General features: G+C 43.4%; 1 protein-coding gene across 6 annotated transcripts in view; it reads right to left on the bottom strand.

The window, feature by feature from the left end:
- Positions 1-20,435, bottom strand: part of NFATC1 (nuclear factor of activated T cells 1) — a 115,885-nt gene that overhangs the window by 73,393 nt on the left and 22,057 nt on the right. The window contains exon 1 of one of the 6 annotated variants that reach the window (XM_051611136.1): positions 8,385-8,426. The exons of the other annotated variants lie outside the window; for them this stretch is intronic. Coding sequence (XP_051467096.1) covers positions 8,385-8,411 — 27 coding nt within the window. The 5' untranslated portion in view covers positions 8,412-8,426. Of the gene's footprint in view, positions 1-8,384; positions 8,427-20,435 lie in introns of those variants that run through there. 6 annotated transcript variants of the gene reach the window in all.

The raw sequence follows: 20,435 nt of genomic DNA on the forward strand, positions 1-20,435 counted from the left end.
TTCACTGTAAATTTTATTTCATATTCTGTGGTAGAAGGCAACTGATCTCAGATATGTATTTCCCTTTTGAGTTCTACCCATTGTATCACATTATTTACTCTTGTATTATGTCACAAATCTTGTGTATGCCAACAGAAGTGATAAAAGAAAACGATGCAAGGATTAACATTTAAAGGGGCACATACTGTGGATGACTAATTTTAGATGATGCAACCAGTGCACAATTTCTCTCACAGACAGCACTGAGCTCTGGGAGTCTTCTGCATGCTACAGGTGTCTGAAGAACACACCAGATTTTGGTTACTCTCAGCTGGGCACAATGAGAACATTCTGTGGCTCTCTCAAAAAATAGGAGAGGGTTATTACTGTCAAGTGGTTCAGCAGGATGATGAGAGGAGCACTGGCAGTAAAGGCAGAGCTGCAGGCTGTTAAGATTTGTTAACAGGTAGGGGGAATATAAAAAAAGACAGACGTAAAATGAGAGAGAAGGGGGACTGAGTATTTTTACTGGTTAGGAAAGATCTCACACGTTCACATCCATGCATATTTTCCACGCATGCTCTGGAATACTGTACTCGGTGGCATAACGATTCTGTTTCCTGGCGTGCGACATGGGATACATGCGTCAGACACTCTATTTTTATCTTTTTCTCTGTGTAACACAGTCCAAAGTTCTCTTAATAACTCAGAGGCTGAACACGAGTGACAAAGACTGTCCTCAGCTATGGCATTCATAATAAAGGATGTGCCTTTCCTACCAAGCATGCTTTGCTTGGCAATACGTAGACCCAACTGGAAAGAGCTTATTTTCCCCTGCTGTGAAAGAGTAAAAGGACCTAGCTGCAAATAAGGATCAGGCACACGGTATTCTGGAATAAGCTTTTTTTCCCCAAAAAAGGTGAGGATACAGCAGTTAGTACAAAGTAAAAATGCAGACAAAAGCGAAGTATGCAGGTAAGACCTCTGTGGTTGGTGTTTTTGGTTTTGAAATTAAAGTAGGTCATATACTCTTGTTCTGACTGACCACTGAATACTCTGCTCTTTTTCTTTTTGAGCAACACTGTTAAAAATATTTGAACAGGTCTCGAATTATATTTGCATTTACATTGTCTGAAGCTGCTAAGATCAAAATCAGACTTAATTGTAGGCCTATTTTACAGTCCTCTAATTTTATTAAAAGTGATGCAGTCACTGGTAATTAACACCAGAACAGAACCCATCACAGCTAAGCTCTTTGTCACCTTAAAGAATCTTACGCAAAAGCAAAGAAAGGCTGCACCAGCCAGGTGACTGCTTCACCGCACCAAGCCTTCCCTGGGATTCCTACACCTCTCTGTCATTGCTTTCACAACACCTTCTCCCGCCAGCTTGTCTTGATTCTCACCAGGAGATTGCTGCTCATCTTGGTGCAGGGTGCCAAGGCAAATTCCAGCCTTTCCCCAGGCAGACACACTCTGCACTGTGTACTGGGGCTGGATGTTCCCGCGTGTGCAGGCGAGGTGACGCTGAATGCGTAGCACCTTCCTCTGGCAGCCAGCAAATCACCAAATCATTGAATGGTTTGGGTTGGAAGGGAACTTAAAGATCATCCAGTTCCAACCCACCTGCATTGGCAGGGAAACCTCCCACTAGATCAGGTTCCTCAGAGCCCCATCCAACCTGGTCTGGAACACTTCCAGGTCACTACAAGGGGTATCCACAACTTCCCTGGGCAACCTATTCACATTACTATTCCAGTGTCTCACCAGCCTCAAAGTGTGAGGGAAAAACAGCACTGCTTCATCCATTGCAGCCAACATCCAACTGCAAGGTAGTACCTGATTCAGTCCTACAGTGATGATAGCTTGAGGCTGATCACAGACATGAGCATATGCAGCCTGTCTGGATTCCAACCATGTGCCTGATGCACATCTATGAAATCTGGAAATCAGAATTAAAGAGACTTAAGCAGATGAAGCTGAGGTGCTTTTAACACCAGTGTCAGAAAAAAAGCAAAGCCTTTCTAGACTTTACTAAAGTAACAAATATTAAAGAGGTTTTGCAAACGTCGCATCCAGTAACTCGAATGCTTTTTCAGCATCAGTGGTTATTCCCAAGTCTGTAAGGAAAACTTCTATTATTTAAGCCATGACACTTATTTTAAGCAACATGGCTGAAATATTCTGCATGCTTCTTTCCAAGTGCTTTACGCTTTTGGCATGCTGGAACACCTGTTGAAATGGTCAGAAAGCTACCTGCCATAACAAGGAGCTTTCTATGCCTAGAGAGGCTCCTGGGGACTGCCAAAAGAATGGTCCTGTTCTGATGGGACGCACCAGCCAGGTACACCCTCTGCACCCACTCACACTGCCAGGAACAAAAGTGAGCTACACTACAGAATAGCTTTTAAGTGTACTTACCGAGAGTTCCAGGAACAGACTGCAAAAGCCCTACAGAGGTGCACTCCTCCAGATTCTGACTCTAAATAAGTTATATTACTGCAGTGGCTGATTTCAGGCTTAGCCCATCCCAATGCATTCACAGCAGAGCTCTCACTAATAACAAAGCAGGGTGTGACCAGGGACCCTCTAGACAGCAGCTTGTGGCTACTATGTGCTGCATCCTTCATAATAATGATGTGCCACAAAAATCCATAGGTAACATCCATAAAAAGAGAGGAGATTTAGGTTAAACATTAGGAAGATATTATTTAGTGTGAGGGTGGTGAGACATTGGAACCGGTTGCCCAGGAAGCTTGTGGATGCCCTCTCCCTGGAAGTGTTAAAGCCCAGGTTGGATGGAGCTTTGAGCACCTTGGTCTAGTGGGAGGTGTCTCTGCCAATTCTATTATTCTAGGATTCTTTACCAGCAATGCATCTACAAATGTGTGTACCTGTTCTCTGCACAGTTGGTACATCATAAAGATAACAAATAAGTACACCCACCTATGTCTCTAAAAATAGTAAGAACAATATCTACATTTTCTTATCCTACCATCTAACTGATGACCACACTGCTTGCAGCAGGTACTGGCAGTGCTTACACTCAGCAATGCCTTACATGTCTGTCCCATTCGCATTTCTAGAACTGTTCAAGGAATACCTTGAGTCAGTCTGGAGAGAATCATCGGTGACACTAAACATCTAGTCTGGGGAAAGGGGCCTTCTTTCCCTTTTTTTTCAATCCACATTTTGGAATGTAATTCCAATGCTTTCAAAGAGGTGAAATGGGAGAAAAATCTATAAAATAGTTAATTTTTTTAAGTAATCAATGCCTGTCTCTTTAAGCCAGAGCTTTGGAAGCTACACATCTAATAGCTTTATTGCTAACTTCCTCAAGCAGGAGGTCTTTTTTTTTTTTGTTACAGTAACTGCACATGAATGATAAAACAAAACATGTCATGTTTTAAAAATGTACCTTAAATACAGCCTCAAAAAAGTATCAGCAAGTGTTCAGTGTCCTGATTTCGTAAAACCAATTTGAAGATCAACAGGTTTAAACTACCAAGAAAGTGTACAAGCATTTTGAGTACTGATTTTAGTTGTGAGCACCAAGCTGCATAAAAATAGGGTCATAAATCTGATTTTTAAAAAAAGAATTTACTTATAGCTACCATGTGGAAGCACTAGAAGAGGGAGGTTGTTGCATCACGGCTTTAAATGGGAAGAGGGAAAAGTTGGTCCTGAGGGCAATGACTGTCATGTGAAGTGAAGGCACTGAGGGCATGGTCAGGAGACCTGGGCATCTATTCTCTGGTGCACTGCAAGAGATCCTGCCTGACCTTCACCCGGACAGCCACTGAACTGCCCTGTCTCTGTGCCTCTGGGCTGAAAATGCCCAGGGATCTGCTGCTGAAGGCTCAGGCATTCAGCAACCTACAGCTCTGGGAAAAAAAAACAAACATAAAAATACTGCCCTCGTTGCAAAGTCCTCTCCTATTCTATTCCAGCCTGTTTTGACTCAGAATTCCTTTGCTAGGGGATGCTCGTGGAAAAATCACACTTCAGGTGCCCAGAGCCAGCGGATGGTAGAGGCTCTCCATTCAGACTTCCTTCCCAAACCAAAAGGCCTAATACCCAGTGCCCAGGAGAAGGCAGGCAGCCCTCCTGCAGATCAGGGGGTGCATGCCATGCACCAGGAGAGCAGCAGATAGCCAGCAGGCAGCTGCTTCTTTCCACCTTCAGCATCATGCTCTGCAGGTATACAAGTTTCAGACACTGCCGTACCATCCACGTGCCCTTTGTGCTTCTTAGGTCTCTGGCTCAGAAGGACACAGGATGCTGCAGCCCACAGTGCACCTAGGGCCAAAAGAGGCACATCATATTGACCAGGTACCTCTTCTCTTTGCTGTCAACCAGGTATGTAATACAGGGTGCCAGTTTTCCAGACAGCTTGTCATTGTGGATTCAAAATGGAGGTGTTAAACTTGGGCCATGTTAATGCTGCTCTATATTGTGTTGTCTGATTAGAGTAGAGCCAAAAACTGGGAAGCGTCTTATTCAAAACAGCAGAGCAGACAGCCCTCAGAATAACAATAACAACAACAACAACAACAATAATAATGGAAATTTTGTTATTATTATTATTAAAAAACAAACAAACAAAACACAAAAAACAAGAGAAAATAAAACACCTTCTTAGGAGCTGAGGTGACACTGACTGTGATAGCTTCTGCTGTATTTTATCTGACACAGTTTAAAAAAAAGTGTAAAAATTATGCCCTGTGGGACTTTTCATACATGTTACTACACCTGGGTCCTTCACTTACTTCAAATAAAAATTAATTCCTATAGTTTTTTGTGCTGCTTTCAAGATTTCTTTTTCCTTCCTAAAACTGATTTTCCTTGGATTCTCTCAAACTCTGTTTTAAGATCCAAATGTAGTCTGAGGTGGTCCACAATTAAGAATAAAAGGGCTTGCTCCTGCAAAAGGCTAAGCCTGGGCAGAGGGCAAGAGCTGGATGGGAGTGAATGGAAAACAGCAGGAGTGTGTTTTATGTGGCACTTTCTAGTGCTGCCACTTGGACTTTAATTCAACAGTGCAGCAAAAGAGCAGCTGTTCACATCATGATGAATAAAGACCTATATAAAACTTTCAGCTGCAAATACGCTGTGAGGAATTATTAATCTTAATGTAATAGAGATGCTGTACATACAGTCACTGGCTCACAAGTCATTTCGGTCTCTACCCAGGGTAAAACAGCTTTCATAGCTGCTGGCTCTCAGCACAGGCATGAAATCTCCTTGTCTGAACAGCTACAAGACACTGCTCCCTATTTCTAGGAAGGATTTTCCTCCTCACATAGAGTATCTAGAAACCAACCCAACACACACTCCTCCTAAAACTGCTTGATTTACAAGACAGATGCCCATCAGGAGTTACCAACAGCATTAATTTTAGGTCCTGAGCACCTTATCCACTGTAAGTGGAAAATCATTACTGCTCTAGTGCCATTTTCTACCACAAGACTGAAGAGATGTCCTTCCCACAATCCTACCTGCTCCTTCAGGAACCCCAGCCCCACATTCAGGCGCCTGGAGGCAGCCAGCCCTCTCCACACCATGGCCCATCTCTAAGAGTGCATCACTGAAGCACACAGCCATGCGATCTTCCAAAACCTCCTTGCAGACCAGGCCTGAGGAGAGTCATTCCCCTACGGAGGGACGGAGGTGGCACCCACACCAGGCAGTCCACCTAAATGAAAGCTTTCCTCTTTGAGAACGGCCCTGCACTTCTCCAAGGCGGGCCTTGTGTGGGAGGACAATCTCTTCCCCTGGATAGCTTGCCCTGTGGCATGGCCACCACGTGTGATGTTTTGGGGCTCTCCACCCCAGGAGCCTGCATGTGCTTGCATGTGGACAGGATTCATGGCAATAAAAAGCTAAAGCGTGGGATGCTTTAAAATTGCATTTGAGTATATATATTTTGACAACAGAAAAAGGGGTTCTGGAAACCACAGATTAAAAATCTGCATCTGGGAGGAAGTCCAGTGTAGTAGTGACCCTCTGAAACTACGTAATGCCTCAATTTACTCAGCGTCCAGTCAAGCATTTGCCCTCAGCATCCATAACAGCTTTCCATTTGGACAGTCATACTCATGGTTGTGTAAGAGTTAAAAAAAAAATAAAAATAGTATCACAGGAGCACTGCAAGAGGAATTAATTTCATATTGTTAGGCAGATACTCTGGGCAAGCTTCTACTTGTGAACCTGCCTTTTGTCATGCTGCTGATATATCCATTGCATCCAGGGAGCTCCCATTTGTGGGTGAGCATGGGTTGCCCAGGGTTCCTTGGGCATGTGACAGGTGCTGTCAGCAAGAGCTGGATGCCCATCCCAGCCATGGCACAGCAGAACTGCCAATATCCACTGGCCACCTCTCCAAACTCCAGACAGCCCCCAGTGCCCCAAACATGGCATTATCACTTGGTTGCTCGCTAGTGCTACAGTAACTGCATGACTTTGAATTCCAACCCCCAAAAACTTGAGGGCAACAGGGTGCCCAGCTACCCCAAGGGTTATCTGCTTAAGGGTCAATGCTTTTGAGGTGCTTTTCCTGAACACCAAGATGAACACTGGCTCACATTGGATACGGGCATCACAGCTTCAGGCAAAGTATCTCTGGGGTTCAGAGACACCACTAACACAGTATGAGACAAGAAATGGTTGCTTTCCCCCTCAATTTTAAGTCCTACCCCAATGACATTTATTTAAACTGCTACTGAAGACAGAAAGCTGGAGCTATGTTTAAAGGCTTTATCTCCATAAATATATGGAGAGCTATAAATACTGAGCCATATTCATAATATGAATATTGGACTTACTGCTCTGTTGCCATGAAAACTACTATAAATACACTTCCAAATCTTAATTTCTCTGATTTGCCAAGAACTCCTCTGAAGGGATAAAAAAATTCTTATGTAAGACATCTTGCTATTTAATTAGCCATCAGAGTCCCAGGTCCAAGCATAGAGCAGGAACTGAAAACTCAATGCTAGAGGCAGACAAAGCACACAGTGCACTAGCACGCCGTACAGCTGTATGTCCCAAGTGAGACTTACTACAATCAGACAGTCCATGAGTCAAGCTCTGACTGTCTTCTGTTTGGGGAAAGGAGGGAGAAGGCAGGGAGACTGTCTGAAGGTTTGAAATTATGTCCCCACTTCTTCTGCAAGTCATATGAGTACCAATGGCTTCCAAACTTCACAGTACGTCTGTCTAGGTTTTTTTATGTAGAAATGGATGAACAGAAGGAAAGCATTTTGAGGCATTTTATAAAAGCACAGAGCAAGGATGGCTTTGCGACTGAAGGAGTAGGAAGCTGGGCATAAGGTGATCAAGTTCCCACCACCAGCTCTGCCAGATAGTTTTTGTTTCATCACAGATACTTGACGTTATTAGAAGAGAGAAAAATTCATAGCAAATTTTTACATATTTCCAGCCTGTTCTACATTTAATCAATTTCTGCTTCAGCCTTATAAAATAAAAGCCAGTAACCAGGTCATATAGCCACATAACCCTTTCTTCACTATGGAAAGCCCAGCGCTTCCCAGCCCTCTGGTTCCAATCCTCACATTATTTACACCTGCATTCCTTGGGGAATAAAGCAGATTAATGCAAATCCCTTGCTCTTCCGAGTCAGAAAAGTGCTGTCTGCATGAGTATGTTCCTCAAGACAGGTTCTGGCTTCCACTGTTTCAACCCTCAAAAAGTGTTGCCATCACATGCACAAGATTCATAAACATGCTATTTGTGACTCCTGTGTCACAGCAGAAAAGGGCAGTGTGTTTTGCCAGGTCACTACATGCTTTTGGTTCTACTCTCCTTCCACAAGCCACCTTTGATCCACCTGGTCCTACAGCTCCAATTACACTGCAGTTTTTATCTAAGAGTGTGCCTTCCACGGAAAGCATCTTAATGCAGCAATAAAAATAGGTCAGGTATATCTCATAGCCCAGCTTCAATGTTTTGACCTCCAAGACAGTCTGAAAAATCCAGAGAGATTGGATTCCACACTGTGAGTTGCTTGAGAGCAACAGTGATGCCATGGCTGATGTAACTTGTTTTACAAAACATATACAGATGAAACAGACCAGGCTCCCTTACCAACTCTCTGACTGCAACGTTAGTAGCTCTGCCAAACAGGACACAAGGGCTACAATGAACTGAAAGGCCTGTTATCTTCAACAGCAAGTAAATAAAATAAGCATTAAAGTCTTAGCTTCCCAGCATATGTGAACAATTTTCAATTGATCATTCTAAGTATTGTCACATTGAGTAACATTATTTAGCAACAGCTGTTGCACTACAATTTCATCCAAATACTGAGGAGCTAATACCACAACCGCATTTCAAGCTAGTAAGGCGGCCAAATAAAATGTTGCAAATACTAAATGCTGAACCCACCAATAGAAGCTTTACAGAGCAGCTCATCTGCTGCTGCAAATGTTTACACCCTGCCGCAGTTGGTGTAGCAAGATGTCAGTGCACCACTGGGATTTGAGGAGGACGCTGTCAGCAACAATTTCTCCTTCGAAGAGAGGTATGATAATTATTAATGACCAGGACCCATCTTTTTACACCCAAACAAAGACAGCATCTATATCAACCTGTTGGATTCAAACATAAGGTTCCAGCACGGGTCAAGTCCCAAGCCCGAGATAGGAATTACAAAATCTTGAAAGGCACTGCTCCTCCCCATCGTAGTCAAGATTTACTTGGGCATCTAACCTAAGAAACAAACATCAGTCCTGATGAACTGGTGTGATCTTAGCGCCTGCTGGGCCCGGTTACATATAATTACACACAACACATCAAGCCAAAAAGAAACTGTGAAAAGCCAGGTGATTCATGCCACCTAACTTCTAACACATACAGGCCGGACAACAATGGGGTCTAGTCACCTTGGCTGCCTTCCCAGCCAGCAAAATGAGAGATGCACTCTGAAGTTATGACTTACCTGAGCTGCTTCAGATGTTCACAACAGAATAAAATTAATATCTCTCTAAACTCTATACCAACTAGCCTTCCCCTGATTACAGAGAGAAACTAAGGCAGTTAGCTCAGTTGCAGACATCTACGGTTAGCCAAATAAACCCAAACTGTGGACTTGCCCCTGTAATCAGCTCAGGCCACAGTTCAAAGCATGAGTGTCCCACAAATCCAGGGCAGTGCTGCAAGAAAGGCACTCTGCACTTAGCCCAAAAAGACATGGAGCAGAGCTTCTGTGATAAGACCCCCACATTGGCAGAGCCCATGACGGACCCCATTTACTGTACTTCGCTGTCACATGTTTCAGGCTTATGGTCAAATTCAGCTCTACTACAGCTTAAAGCGAGTGCTTTAGCTTCTCAACCCAGATTTTGGGGACCTGCTGTACCCTAGACCTAGAGTCAGCCACAAGACAAGGTGAGCAGCAGGTGCTCACGGCTGGTGGACACATTTAACCAGCTCCAGCTGCAGCCATCCTCCCCATGCCTGAGATGGAACTAATAATTGTTCCCTCTCTCAGAGCGGAGGTGATGCAAGGATCAGCTCATTTGCAAGCAACAACTGCAGCAAACCCTCTGGGTCCCAGCAGGGCTCTCCATCTCAGTTCTGGAGCACATGGGAAATTCTGGAGCAGCGTCAGGTACATTTTGGGTAGCCTTGCTGTTGCTGTTGTTTCAAAATTACAGTGGATGTTAAAATCATAATAAAAGGTAGTACTCTTCCTAACGTTCATTTTTGTACTAAATTCAAACTCATATAACATACCTTTCTAATACAAAATGGGAAAAGAGCATTCACTATAAGTGGGAGAGTTGAGAGGCTAGAGGCCAAATTTTATTTTTTTATTATCTTTATGTTACTTAACACAAGATTGGAGGAACAAAAGAATGCTTTTACTCATTACATGACTTTCCTGAAAACATCTGCTTTTACACCTAAGCTTCTAGGTAGCACCCTGCGATTAGAGCAACTACCATGTAAAATCTATTCAGGCTGAGAGTTTCAGGGGCTACATTTATGCTAGCAAAACGGCAGAGCCATAGCCCAGTGCTAGCATCACCACCGCACTGACTGGCTCTTTGCAAAACCTCTCCAACCTGCTTCCATTTCAAACAGGGCTCTTGAAGCCAGCTGTGGGGCTGTATCAGTTCACATACTTAAAGATTTTCCTCACAACCGTGAGGGATTAGAAAATGGGGCTTTGATGTGTTCAGGACATGTGCATGAGATTACTTGTGTACCTAGATGCTAGCACATGTGCCTGCAAGTTGTGGCCTAAATTTGTTAGTCCCTTGCAGCTTGTGTTTGCAGCTGTGGGTGGAGTTCATGTAAAATTCTATTACTGTACGCCATTTGTATTCAATAATACTCTACAGCCTGTGTTTAGTAACATATTGAGTCTGTATTGAGGAATATTACAATATTGTCAAGTAAGAGCTATGTCACATAAGGCCCACATAATGAAAGCAACGTCACTGCAAGAGAAGCAGTTGAAAATTAATTGTAAAGCCATCTGGAAAATTATTGCCAGACGATAAGGACTATTGATGAATAAACGCCATCTACTTTTTTTTTTCTAAAAAGCTGCACCTTCCAAACCATTTTCTGAATTCTTGCATGTATGCAGAGATATGTACTGTTTTATGCAGGCTTTTTTTTGTTCTGAGATGACAGGCACTATCTAAATATTATTCTACATACAAACACAACTGCTCCATGCTATATTGTGTTTCAACCAGAACAAATACTCTTCAAATACACTTCAACAAGCATTGCCTTCTGTGGACTTCTCCAAGGCAAAAAACCTAACACATAAAAGTTACACTTCTTCCGTACTTCACAACTTTCACACAGGCTATTCCTCTTCAAGTCAATGGCAGTTTTACAGCTAAATCTAACCCTGCATGCTTTGCCAGTTCTCTCTGGTGTTTTCCTCCTAAAAATGCATGCACTTGGTACATAGATAGCAGTGAGACTGTATTAAAAGCCACAGCAGGTGGAAAATAATACATACCAGCAAAGTTTTTGTTTTCAACTCTCCTCACAATCAAAGCTATGCACAAAGCACGATGAGGCACAGTAAATACAGACATTTCACACAGGCAAGCACGAAAATCTTCCAAAACAAAGAAAATTAAATTATCTTTCAACTGAAGAACACTGCAGTGAAAAACTAAATGAGCAATTCTAATTAAAACCATGCTGCGAATCTCCTACTTTCCACCAGAAAAAAAAATCTGCTAGCGTTTGTGCATGTACAGCCACCCTCTAAAAACCAGTCAAGCAGCTTTCCAGCCAAACAATGCAAGACCCAGCATCTCAGAGCTACAAAACATATTGAAATTATTTCCATAGCAATCATAACAACATGCTAGGCCAGGCTGTGCAGGCAGGCGGGGTGGTGGTGGGAGTTGGTCCCTCGCCAGCCCTAGTGCTGCCTGCTGTGCCAGGCTCCCTTGCTGGCAGCGCCCACGCAGCTCCCGGCCCCTCGCCTCACAGCCCTGCTCAGCACCACACACCACCGCGTGCCGCCCTGCTCACTGCTGAATAACAGCTCAAGATCTATGGCAACTCTTGGTCTCATCCAGAAGAGTCCCTAGCATCCCTTCTCCGCCCGGCTCTCAGCAGCAAATCCTTACGTCCCCGTGTGCATGCGTGGGAAAGCCACGGCAAGGGTAGTCCTGGCTGCAGGCAAGCACAGGCAATGCTGGGCAAGCCCCGCTCAAGCTTCTTAGTCCTCTCATGCTGCAACCGTCTTGGGCTCAGGCCTCTCTCCTTGCGGCACTAAATCAGGCAGCAGCCTCAGGTGAAGATGTTAGGAGAAAGACGAAAACTCAGGACTACCCCTTCATGCTTTCGCTGCGCCTGGGCTTCACGCATGGCTCCGCTCTGAGCAGCTCTCCAGACTGAAATGTGATCTCTCTTCTGACCCACTCCCTTCTATCTATTTATCTCCTGCAACAGCCATGACACGCTGCAGGCTTCTTTCACTGCCCTAGCACGGGCAGAGAGCCGAGGGGACAGCAATTGTGCAGCCTGCTGAGTAAAGCAAACAGGGGGATCCATGTCCTGGGCAGAACACGCAGGATATGCTGATACTGCTATTTTGATGAAGGCAGAGGGACTGAAATCAGATAAATATAGCAGACTTTGATGAACAGTCTTAATTACTGACTTAAATTAACACAAAGAAAGGCACTATTTGCCCAAAGACAGAGGAAAGTAATGGAAAGAATTTGGACAGTGATGGGAAGCTTGGCTCTAGCATCATTACACCTGACTTACTAACAAGACATAAAGTAAAAACTTCAGAGACACGGGGACTTCATGCCTATCTGATGTGGGCAGGCATAACTCTGATGGAACAAACCAAAGATGCAACCATACTAAGGAATCCCAAAGCAAAGGGAGTAGATGCAGAAGCAGAGGAAAAGAACGATCCAGTTAATAGGAACCTGCAACCAATGCCCAAAGTGGAGCAGATTTTTAAGAGGGAAAACATAATGGATCTCCTGAAAAGCAGCAGAGGTCTGCAAAAACAGAGTGCAGATTCTGCAACCTGCTCCCCATTTTCAAGCAATTTTAGTACAGTTGGCAGCCCCACATGCTCAGGTGTGACACCCAATCTCTTGTAACACCTGTACAAGGCAGTGGAAGCATCTTAATCCAGATTTTGCAGTTGAGTAACCTGAGCAAAAATAAGTGACACAATTAATTGCCAGTTGATCAATCTATCCTTGCTTGGTAGAAAACTTATGCACATGTTCAACATTTAATCTCATTTTATGAAAATTTAAGGATGTACTTAAATGCTCTGTTGTACTGTACTAGAAAGATCCCTGTGCTCAATCTCTTTTACAATTTTTCTCTGACATTACAAAGAATTGGACAAGCAGTATTTTTAGATGAGTAGTATTGCAAGTGGCAAGGGTCCCTTTCTTGTGAGGATGATGGGTTTTCACCAGGATTCCTATTTGGCAGTACACTGTATTACCAGTGCCCCAAAGAGCAAAACTCATTGAGGGGGACTTTGGTGTCTGTTACTGAAGCACCCAGGAACTCCCAAAAACATTCCCACGCTGTGCCTGCAAGTGTGCCTGCAAAGCTTACTGCTTTGAACAAGGCTGCATTTGAAACCTCGGCAGCAGACTTTTAAATCCCCATGTACATAAAGTCTGCATGAAAACCAAAAGCAGAAGTTCCTCCACTTTATTTGGTACTGAAACATTAAAAACAGGTGTTTAAAAACTGTATTACAAATCTGTCTGCAACCTGTATTATTTTTACTATGTGCAAGTAAATTGATCATTAATACATTTCAACCACTTCAGCAAAAATATGCAACTCCTGCTAAATTATTTCTTAAACATGTGGAGGGAGGAGAAAGTTTGATTTCGCTGCACTGACAGCATGCAACAAATTTTATTGATGTGTATGCATGTAGCGAATGCTGTAATGGATCATCTCCCTTTCATGGCACATGCCAAAGAAGATCTTGAGCTGTTGTTCATAAGGAAAGAAATTATAAACCCTTCCTCATAATGAAAGCTGCAATGTACTTTGAGAGAACAACTGAGAGCAACTGTCAAATTACATTAGACACCATATTTTCCACTGATTCAGCCTGTTAGTTGGAACAATGACTGATTAAAATGGAAAATCTGCATTATAACCACTTGTACTGACTTTCCAGATTAGAAGGTATTTACAGATGTGATTTTTTTCTTATGTTCAAAAATTAGAAAGTATAAAACTAGTATTTATTCTGATTGAGTTACATTGGTGTGAAAGTGATGTGGAATACTAACTGGCTGCCATGGAATGTACACAATATAATTTTCATTATATGTATGTTTTATGTAATTTGGAGTACCAAGCAAGAAATAAAATTGCTTGCCCTGAGATATTACTTTTAGGAATAGAGGACAGATGTCTATTTGCCAAAGCAGACTTGTAAAAAATTAATCACCTGCCTCATGCAGGTTAGCAGTATTTGGCAAGTAGGTTAGTTCAGCTCATAACGAAGCATCTGGCTTTTGGTTAAGCTGCATTTTTAATTTTAACTGTGTTTCATTTCAGTTTTTGGGTGCATATTGACGTGCAATATTCTGTCTAGTCTGGAGCAGATTTGCTGATTGGTAATTTTGGTGTAGGTTTTCTCAACTGCAACCAAAACTAAGTCAAGTAACAACAGTTGTTGATTCTCGGACCACAACCTCACGTATCATCTGAACATCCCTGTAAAGCAATTTTAAACACAGTCCTCAACATCTTCCCAATCCACAGTCTTGTCTTCTGTAAAATAGCTAAACTAACAGGCAGCGAACTCCTATGCATGTGCTTGAATTAAGCAGGCTTAATTCAGGCTTAGATCAGGGACTGCCCTGATACTTCCTGCTGAAGCTCAGAGAGGTCTGCAGAAACGTGGCCTTCTGATTCTGTGACTTACCACTTCCAGGTGTTCCCCCGATGCATTCATTTTCAGTGGAAGGGTGTTTCTACCACAAATTTACTAGGGAAAACACCCGACAACACCAGCAATTGTCTTTGTGAGAGAGCAATCACCATGCAGATGCCTTTCTTAACATTAATAGCTCAGGCATTCTAGTAATGTTCCCAAAAGACAAAGATCTATTGGAGCACTAATTAATCAACTGCCAATTTCTGTTTTTACATTATGCCCATTTCTTAAGCTTCAAATGCACCGAAACCCTCAGGAATCTTGCTGGCTGTTGTTTTACTCTTGCTGTATAACTTAAGCTGAACCTTTACTTTCTAATACCTTTTTTAAAAAGAAATATAAGAGAGAACAGGTCACCCTGTGGGATCCTGAGCTCTAGCAGACCAGGACAGAGAGTACAAAGAAAGGAACTGGGAACATTTAGCTCTGTAAGCACATTTACAGCAGCCTCATTACCAACACCACAAACAGCTTTGCTGGGCTGCTGCGGCTTATGCAAGTATCTTCCTAGCACACAACTGCAAAGAAATCACCAATTTAAAATGCTGATTATATCAAATTTTTTTGTCTCTATCTCCACTGAACACCAACCACTATGTGATACTCCCTAGGCCTACAGACACCTTTGCACTTTATTGAGTTATGTGTAAAAAACAAGGCAAGAGGGATTTTCCTTATCTTGCTTTGGACCTGACTGCTTACAGGAAAGAGGAATGGCAATACCTAGAAAGAAAACTGGGAGACAGAGCAAGAGACACAGCATCTGCAGCTTCTAGCAGGAGGGGTGGAATATTAAACAGGGGGCAAAAGGAATGGAAAGGAGAAAAAAAAGCATAGAACTCCAACAGCCAAGGATGAGTCCTGATTCCTCCCTTGAGAGCAGTCATACACATTTTTGAGGTACGCTTCCAAAATAATCATTAATCACCCTTTCAGACAACGTGCAGAAAAAAACTCTGTCCACACTGCAAACAATTCACTTGAGTGAGAGGATGCCACAAGAGACTTGAGAACAAAGTAAATGAGGAATAAGACAAGAAAGACTACTACATTTATGTTCTGTATTTCGTGGTCTTTCATCACTTTGTTTCAAGGCACTCAGGGTGCATGTTGCTGCTATTGACAAAAACCACCCTGACAAGGGAAGGACGAAGGACGGTTCTGTAAGCAGTGGTAGAGACAGATGACTCCTCTGTTCCCTTTCTAGGTCTACCAACCACCACCACAGGACAGCTGGAAGATACCCCACAGAGCAAGAGCAATGCCACTGACTCCCTTGTTGCAAAGGATGAGGCAGAAAGGAGGAGTAGAGGCCAAGGAATAGGAAATCTAGGAACAGATACCACCAACCCCTTCCCCAAGGGAACTGAAACAGTAACAGTGGAGGAGTGGGAACACTTTCCATTCCCACCTCCCTCAAGGCTCCCCCTAACTTCTGCTTTGCCTGCAGTCAGTAAATCCAAACTGAAGGCAAACTGGGCTAAATCCTGCGGGCTGGAAAGCCAGATTGAGTATCTTGGCATCCTGCCAGCCAGGATACGTATTGCAGCATCCCTCAGGCTGAACGTGGGCGAGGTAGCATTTTTAAAGGCGAGCAGAGTGCATCCCCCAAGTGCTGGCTGGTGGAAATTACTTTTTCATTTGGAAAGGACTGTTGCATCAGCAGCAGAGGTCTGTCCTCAGAACTGTTCATAGATCAGGGACAAAGCTGCATTTTTAGGGTCATGAAATCTTTCCAGAATGGCTCCTTTCTGGACTTCGCTCTTCTCAGGTAGGCCATAAGCCACCTATATGGCTGTGCCTGTGGAGCTACCCTGTGTGACCAACTTCACGTTAAATACTGAAAAAGAGAGACTCCCCCCTTTGCAAAATATGATCTCCTAACTACGAAAACTTCTAAGAAAAACATGATAAAAAGCTTTCAATGGGCTTTCTTCCATTTGCTGGATTTATAGAAGCAATAGCAGCCTTAAAATATCTGCCAAATCATTTTACTTTTCTGGTTTTATTATGTCTCCGCTAGTTTGAGGTTAGCTTTAACTATACAGATGCAAGAAGTAAGAAAGCCATTCCTAAGAAGTACCGGCTGTCTAAAACAAGGCTATAAAATGTAGGCTCCCTGTCTGGTTTGTTGTATGGTGGCTTTGTGCTATTAATTGCAACCTGGCTAACAGGTGCTTGCCAATGTCTTTATATCCTCACCATAAGAAAGGATTATATTTCCATCTGGATAACAGGGTGAAGCTGACTTCTAAAAAGAAGTTAAGAGCAGCACGGAGAGGAAGTCCACTGCAGCATGACAAGTTGAATCACTGCTTACTGATCACTGCTTACTGCTCTGCTCTAATAGACCCAGAGAGGGAAGAGGAAAGTGGCTAACACAATGTTTTCCACATCCACTAGTCTTGGTCAGGTGTCAGATGGCCATGAATTGGACCCACCAGAGGCTGTCTTCCTTTCAGTTCCCTTGACTCAACCAGCAATGGTGGCAGCCATTCAACTTCTTCCTGCCATCAGTGGTGAACACATCTTTCCAGTTTTTTCCTTCAGCTCTTAATTTCTCTCTTCTTCCCATCTTGCCTTCTGTGTAACTGCACAACCCTGTTACTTCATTAACTATCTGTGAAGCAGGGTACACCAGACATGCTGTAGGAGCCTGTGATGTTAAAACATAAAAATCCCCAACCTGATTGCATTTACAGCTTGATGGACTGACTGCTGCCCCCTGAAATTACAACGGTTTGATCCACAAAGCTTTCTATTTCCTGAGGGGTTTGCAAAAGGTATTTATTCAGAGCTGTTGGGTCCACAAGATGAAAGGACTCTGATAGCTACCTGTGGTGGCCAGCATCTGGACCTGGACTACTTGAGCTTGTTATCTGAAAGCAACAAAACCAACTGATCCATGGGAAGCAAACAATAACATACTCCACGTGTTACTGGGGTGCACAAATAGCTCAGAGGCACGTTGGTGCCTAATTATGGGGATGTGCAGATGTACAAAAATACTGAGGCAACAATTGCTTTAGAGAAGAGTGTGACACTTGTTACTCATAAGGGAATTTAAAAATCCCAACATATGCCTCAAGGCCTTTGAAAAACAGACCTAAAGTGCCTACTTAAGGTCCTGTCAAGAAACAACACAGTCAACTCTTGTGAGCACGTCTCCTGGCAGAGACAACATTTTGACTATGTAAATCAGCAGACAAATCATTGTGTTTTACCTGAAAAATGAAGATCAGACTATTCATCTGTTCACAGGCTCAGACCAAATACTGTGTTGGAACACAGAAGCCTCTACCCTCTCACTGCAAAGCAATTCAGTGAAAGGCAAGGCTGTACTCACTGTACCTTCAACATTAACTTATTTTTCCAAGAGGAAAACAAATTCTGGCTAGTATACCTACATAAAAAAGGAAAACTCCTCCAATAATTTTTCTTCCCTTTTTCTAACTGATTTATCTACTTCACGCAAAGAATGATCTTGAAGAAAATTCCTGTCATATTTTGCATCAAAAAACTGAATAATAATCTTGACTTTTGAAAGTGCTTGCTAGACTCTTCTGTGCATTTGAATATTTTCTTTCACCATTTAGTCCAGTCTTCTGTGGGAGTACATCATACGCTTTAATTAAACATTCTTGAGTATTTGGATTTTATCTCACAGATACACCGCACCCTGCTTGTAAAAATTCCATCGCAGGCAGCCAAAGTGCTTGACTTATTCCAAAGATGAGTTATTAATTACAGTATCTATAGAACATATATTTATAACCTGGTGCCATCCCTTCCCAGGGAGCCCAAACTTTTATCTGCCAGATTACTCACCTGCAGCTGAAACAGAGCCACTGCTGGCTCTGGAATCCCCATCTTGTGAAACTCCTGACCACCACCCTCAAAATTAAGAATGGGAAACAGGTCCAAATGGAGGACATTTTAAAGATGTTCTGGATGTAAACCCCTTGAATATAATTCATCTTGCTTACAATATGGCTGTAGCTATCTAACTCTGAGGGTTTCCTAAAGTCCCTGTTCACTTCATCTTGCTTCATTACAAGAAATCCTCCCCCCAGCTGCGAACTTCTGCAAACACAGAGGTGCCAGCAGGATGCCAACTGGTATGATTTTCCTCCCCATAGTGGTCCCAAGTTTCACCCTCACCATGTCAGCTGGGGCACCAGCCCTGCTGTGACTCAGAGGGGAGGGTACCCCAGTCTGAAGTCACTGAAGGCAATGACGACTCACAAAATACTTCCTGAGCCAAGGGATAAAAGTTGGTGCCAGTCATGAGCTCACCGACACCGCTCCCTGGTACCGCTGGCTTGCCAGTCTTCTGCAGCATTTTTAGCTGGCTAGGTGCTCAGCCCACTCTCCACACGTTTAGCAATCGAGAAGAGCCAGAGCTTGGGGCTGCCAGAGCAGCCAAACACCCAAATAGGCAAGGGCGAAATGTCAGAGAGAGGAATATTGTGTTACCGGGCTCATTAGCCCTCGCAGGCAACTTGAAACCGTATCCTGCCGAAGTGCAGAAGGGAGGGTACAGCCATCCCACAGAAGGAAATCCATAGGAAATCCTGCTGGCACGAAATACGCCTGCAAGAGAGCCCACAGGAGCCTCCAGTGAGCAATCCCCATGTAGATGATGGAGAGATGATAAGAGAGTGGCACCTTCCAGCAATGGGTCAGGGCAACACTCTGCCACTGCAGGGAGTCACCAGCACCCTCCAGGCTTGCCCCTTCTACAGGTCAGCATAAGCCCCCCCAGCAGCCTGCCATGCTAAGCACTGCCTGCCCTCTCCCAGGCTCAGGTTTGGGGAAGGAAAGGAATCTCATACACCAGTGGGCATTCAGCATGCTGCCAGGCCCCAGTGCAAAGCTCTTCAGCTTTACATGTGTCCCTCTCCAGCCCCAGAAAAAAAAAGTCACCAGCTTGGAGGAGCCACTAGGGCCAAGGGAATAACTGGTTTTCAGCTCCGGACTTCATGTCACACCCACAAGACACTCCTACAGCACTGCTCTCCTCATCAAGCATGCTTGCCTTGGCAACCTTTGATTCTCAGACCTTCCATCTCCAACTAGAAGAGATGGAGCAGCAGCAAGGAAGCAAACACTGCCTGCAAAAAAAAAAAAAAAAAAAAAAAAAAAAAAAGATAAACATGCTCTGGCTGCAGAGAAAGCAACCTCCTGGCAATTTTCCTGGGGAGCTGTGCCATGAGGAGCAGATGAATTTTGGATTTACTTCTCCTCTGCCTTAGCACGCCCCACAGATACATGGAGATATGAGAAAATCTCTTGGTTTGGAAAGCTGAATGCTAGTGAGAGGGGGCTTGAAATGGAGAAGGGAAGGAGAGACCTCTTTGGCATTCTCCTCTTTTTCAATGTAAAAGGGAAGAACTTTAAAAAAAGAAGAGTTTTTAAGCAAGCTCCCCCAAAGTAGCAGTGTAAGAAAGACCTGACTGCCCACATGGGGCAAAAAAAGAACACAAAAGGGTAGTGCAAGAGGTCAGAACAGTTTTACAAGGGGTTTCCCTAAGTTACCACAATTGAAAACACTGGGAAATATAAGAGGGTGCTTGATCCAAAATCTCTCACCTGAAGACTCTCAGATGCTGTTTGAGCTTACATCTGGATGTGAACTTTGAAACTTGGGCTCCTTTCTGTGTAACATAGTGGATTGAATCAAACCTGACCCAGACATTTGCTTGAGGTACATTTTACTGCTTTTGTCAGTCACCAATTTATTAGAAGTTACTCCCTGGATTTTGTCCTACTCATTTCATTTTTTTTATAAGTACTTCTAGTTTTGAAGCATTTTTTAAAGTATTAACTATTTCTCTTATTAAAAGTATTTGTAAGTATTTTCTTTCTTTTTGGAAACTACCTCTGGTCTAAGTCAGAAGCTTTTAAGTATTTACTCAAAACAGATAATTCTGGCCAGGACGGCAATGTCAGCATGGAGAACCTTTTCTGGTCCTCTTTATGTTTCTGCTCTTTTCAGAGAAAAG

This window comes from Apus apus, chromosome 2 (genome assembly GCF_020740795.1).
Source record: "Apus apus isolate bApuApu2 chromosome 2, bApuApu2.pri.cur, whole genome shotgun sequence".
NCBI lineage: Eukaryota > Metazoa > Chordata > Aves > Apodiformes > Apodidae > Apus > Apus apus.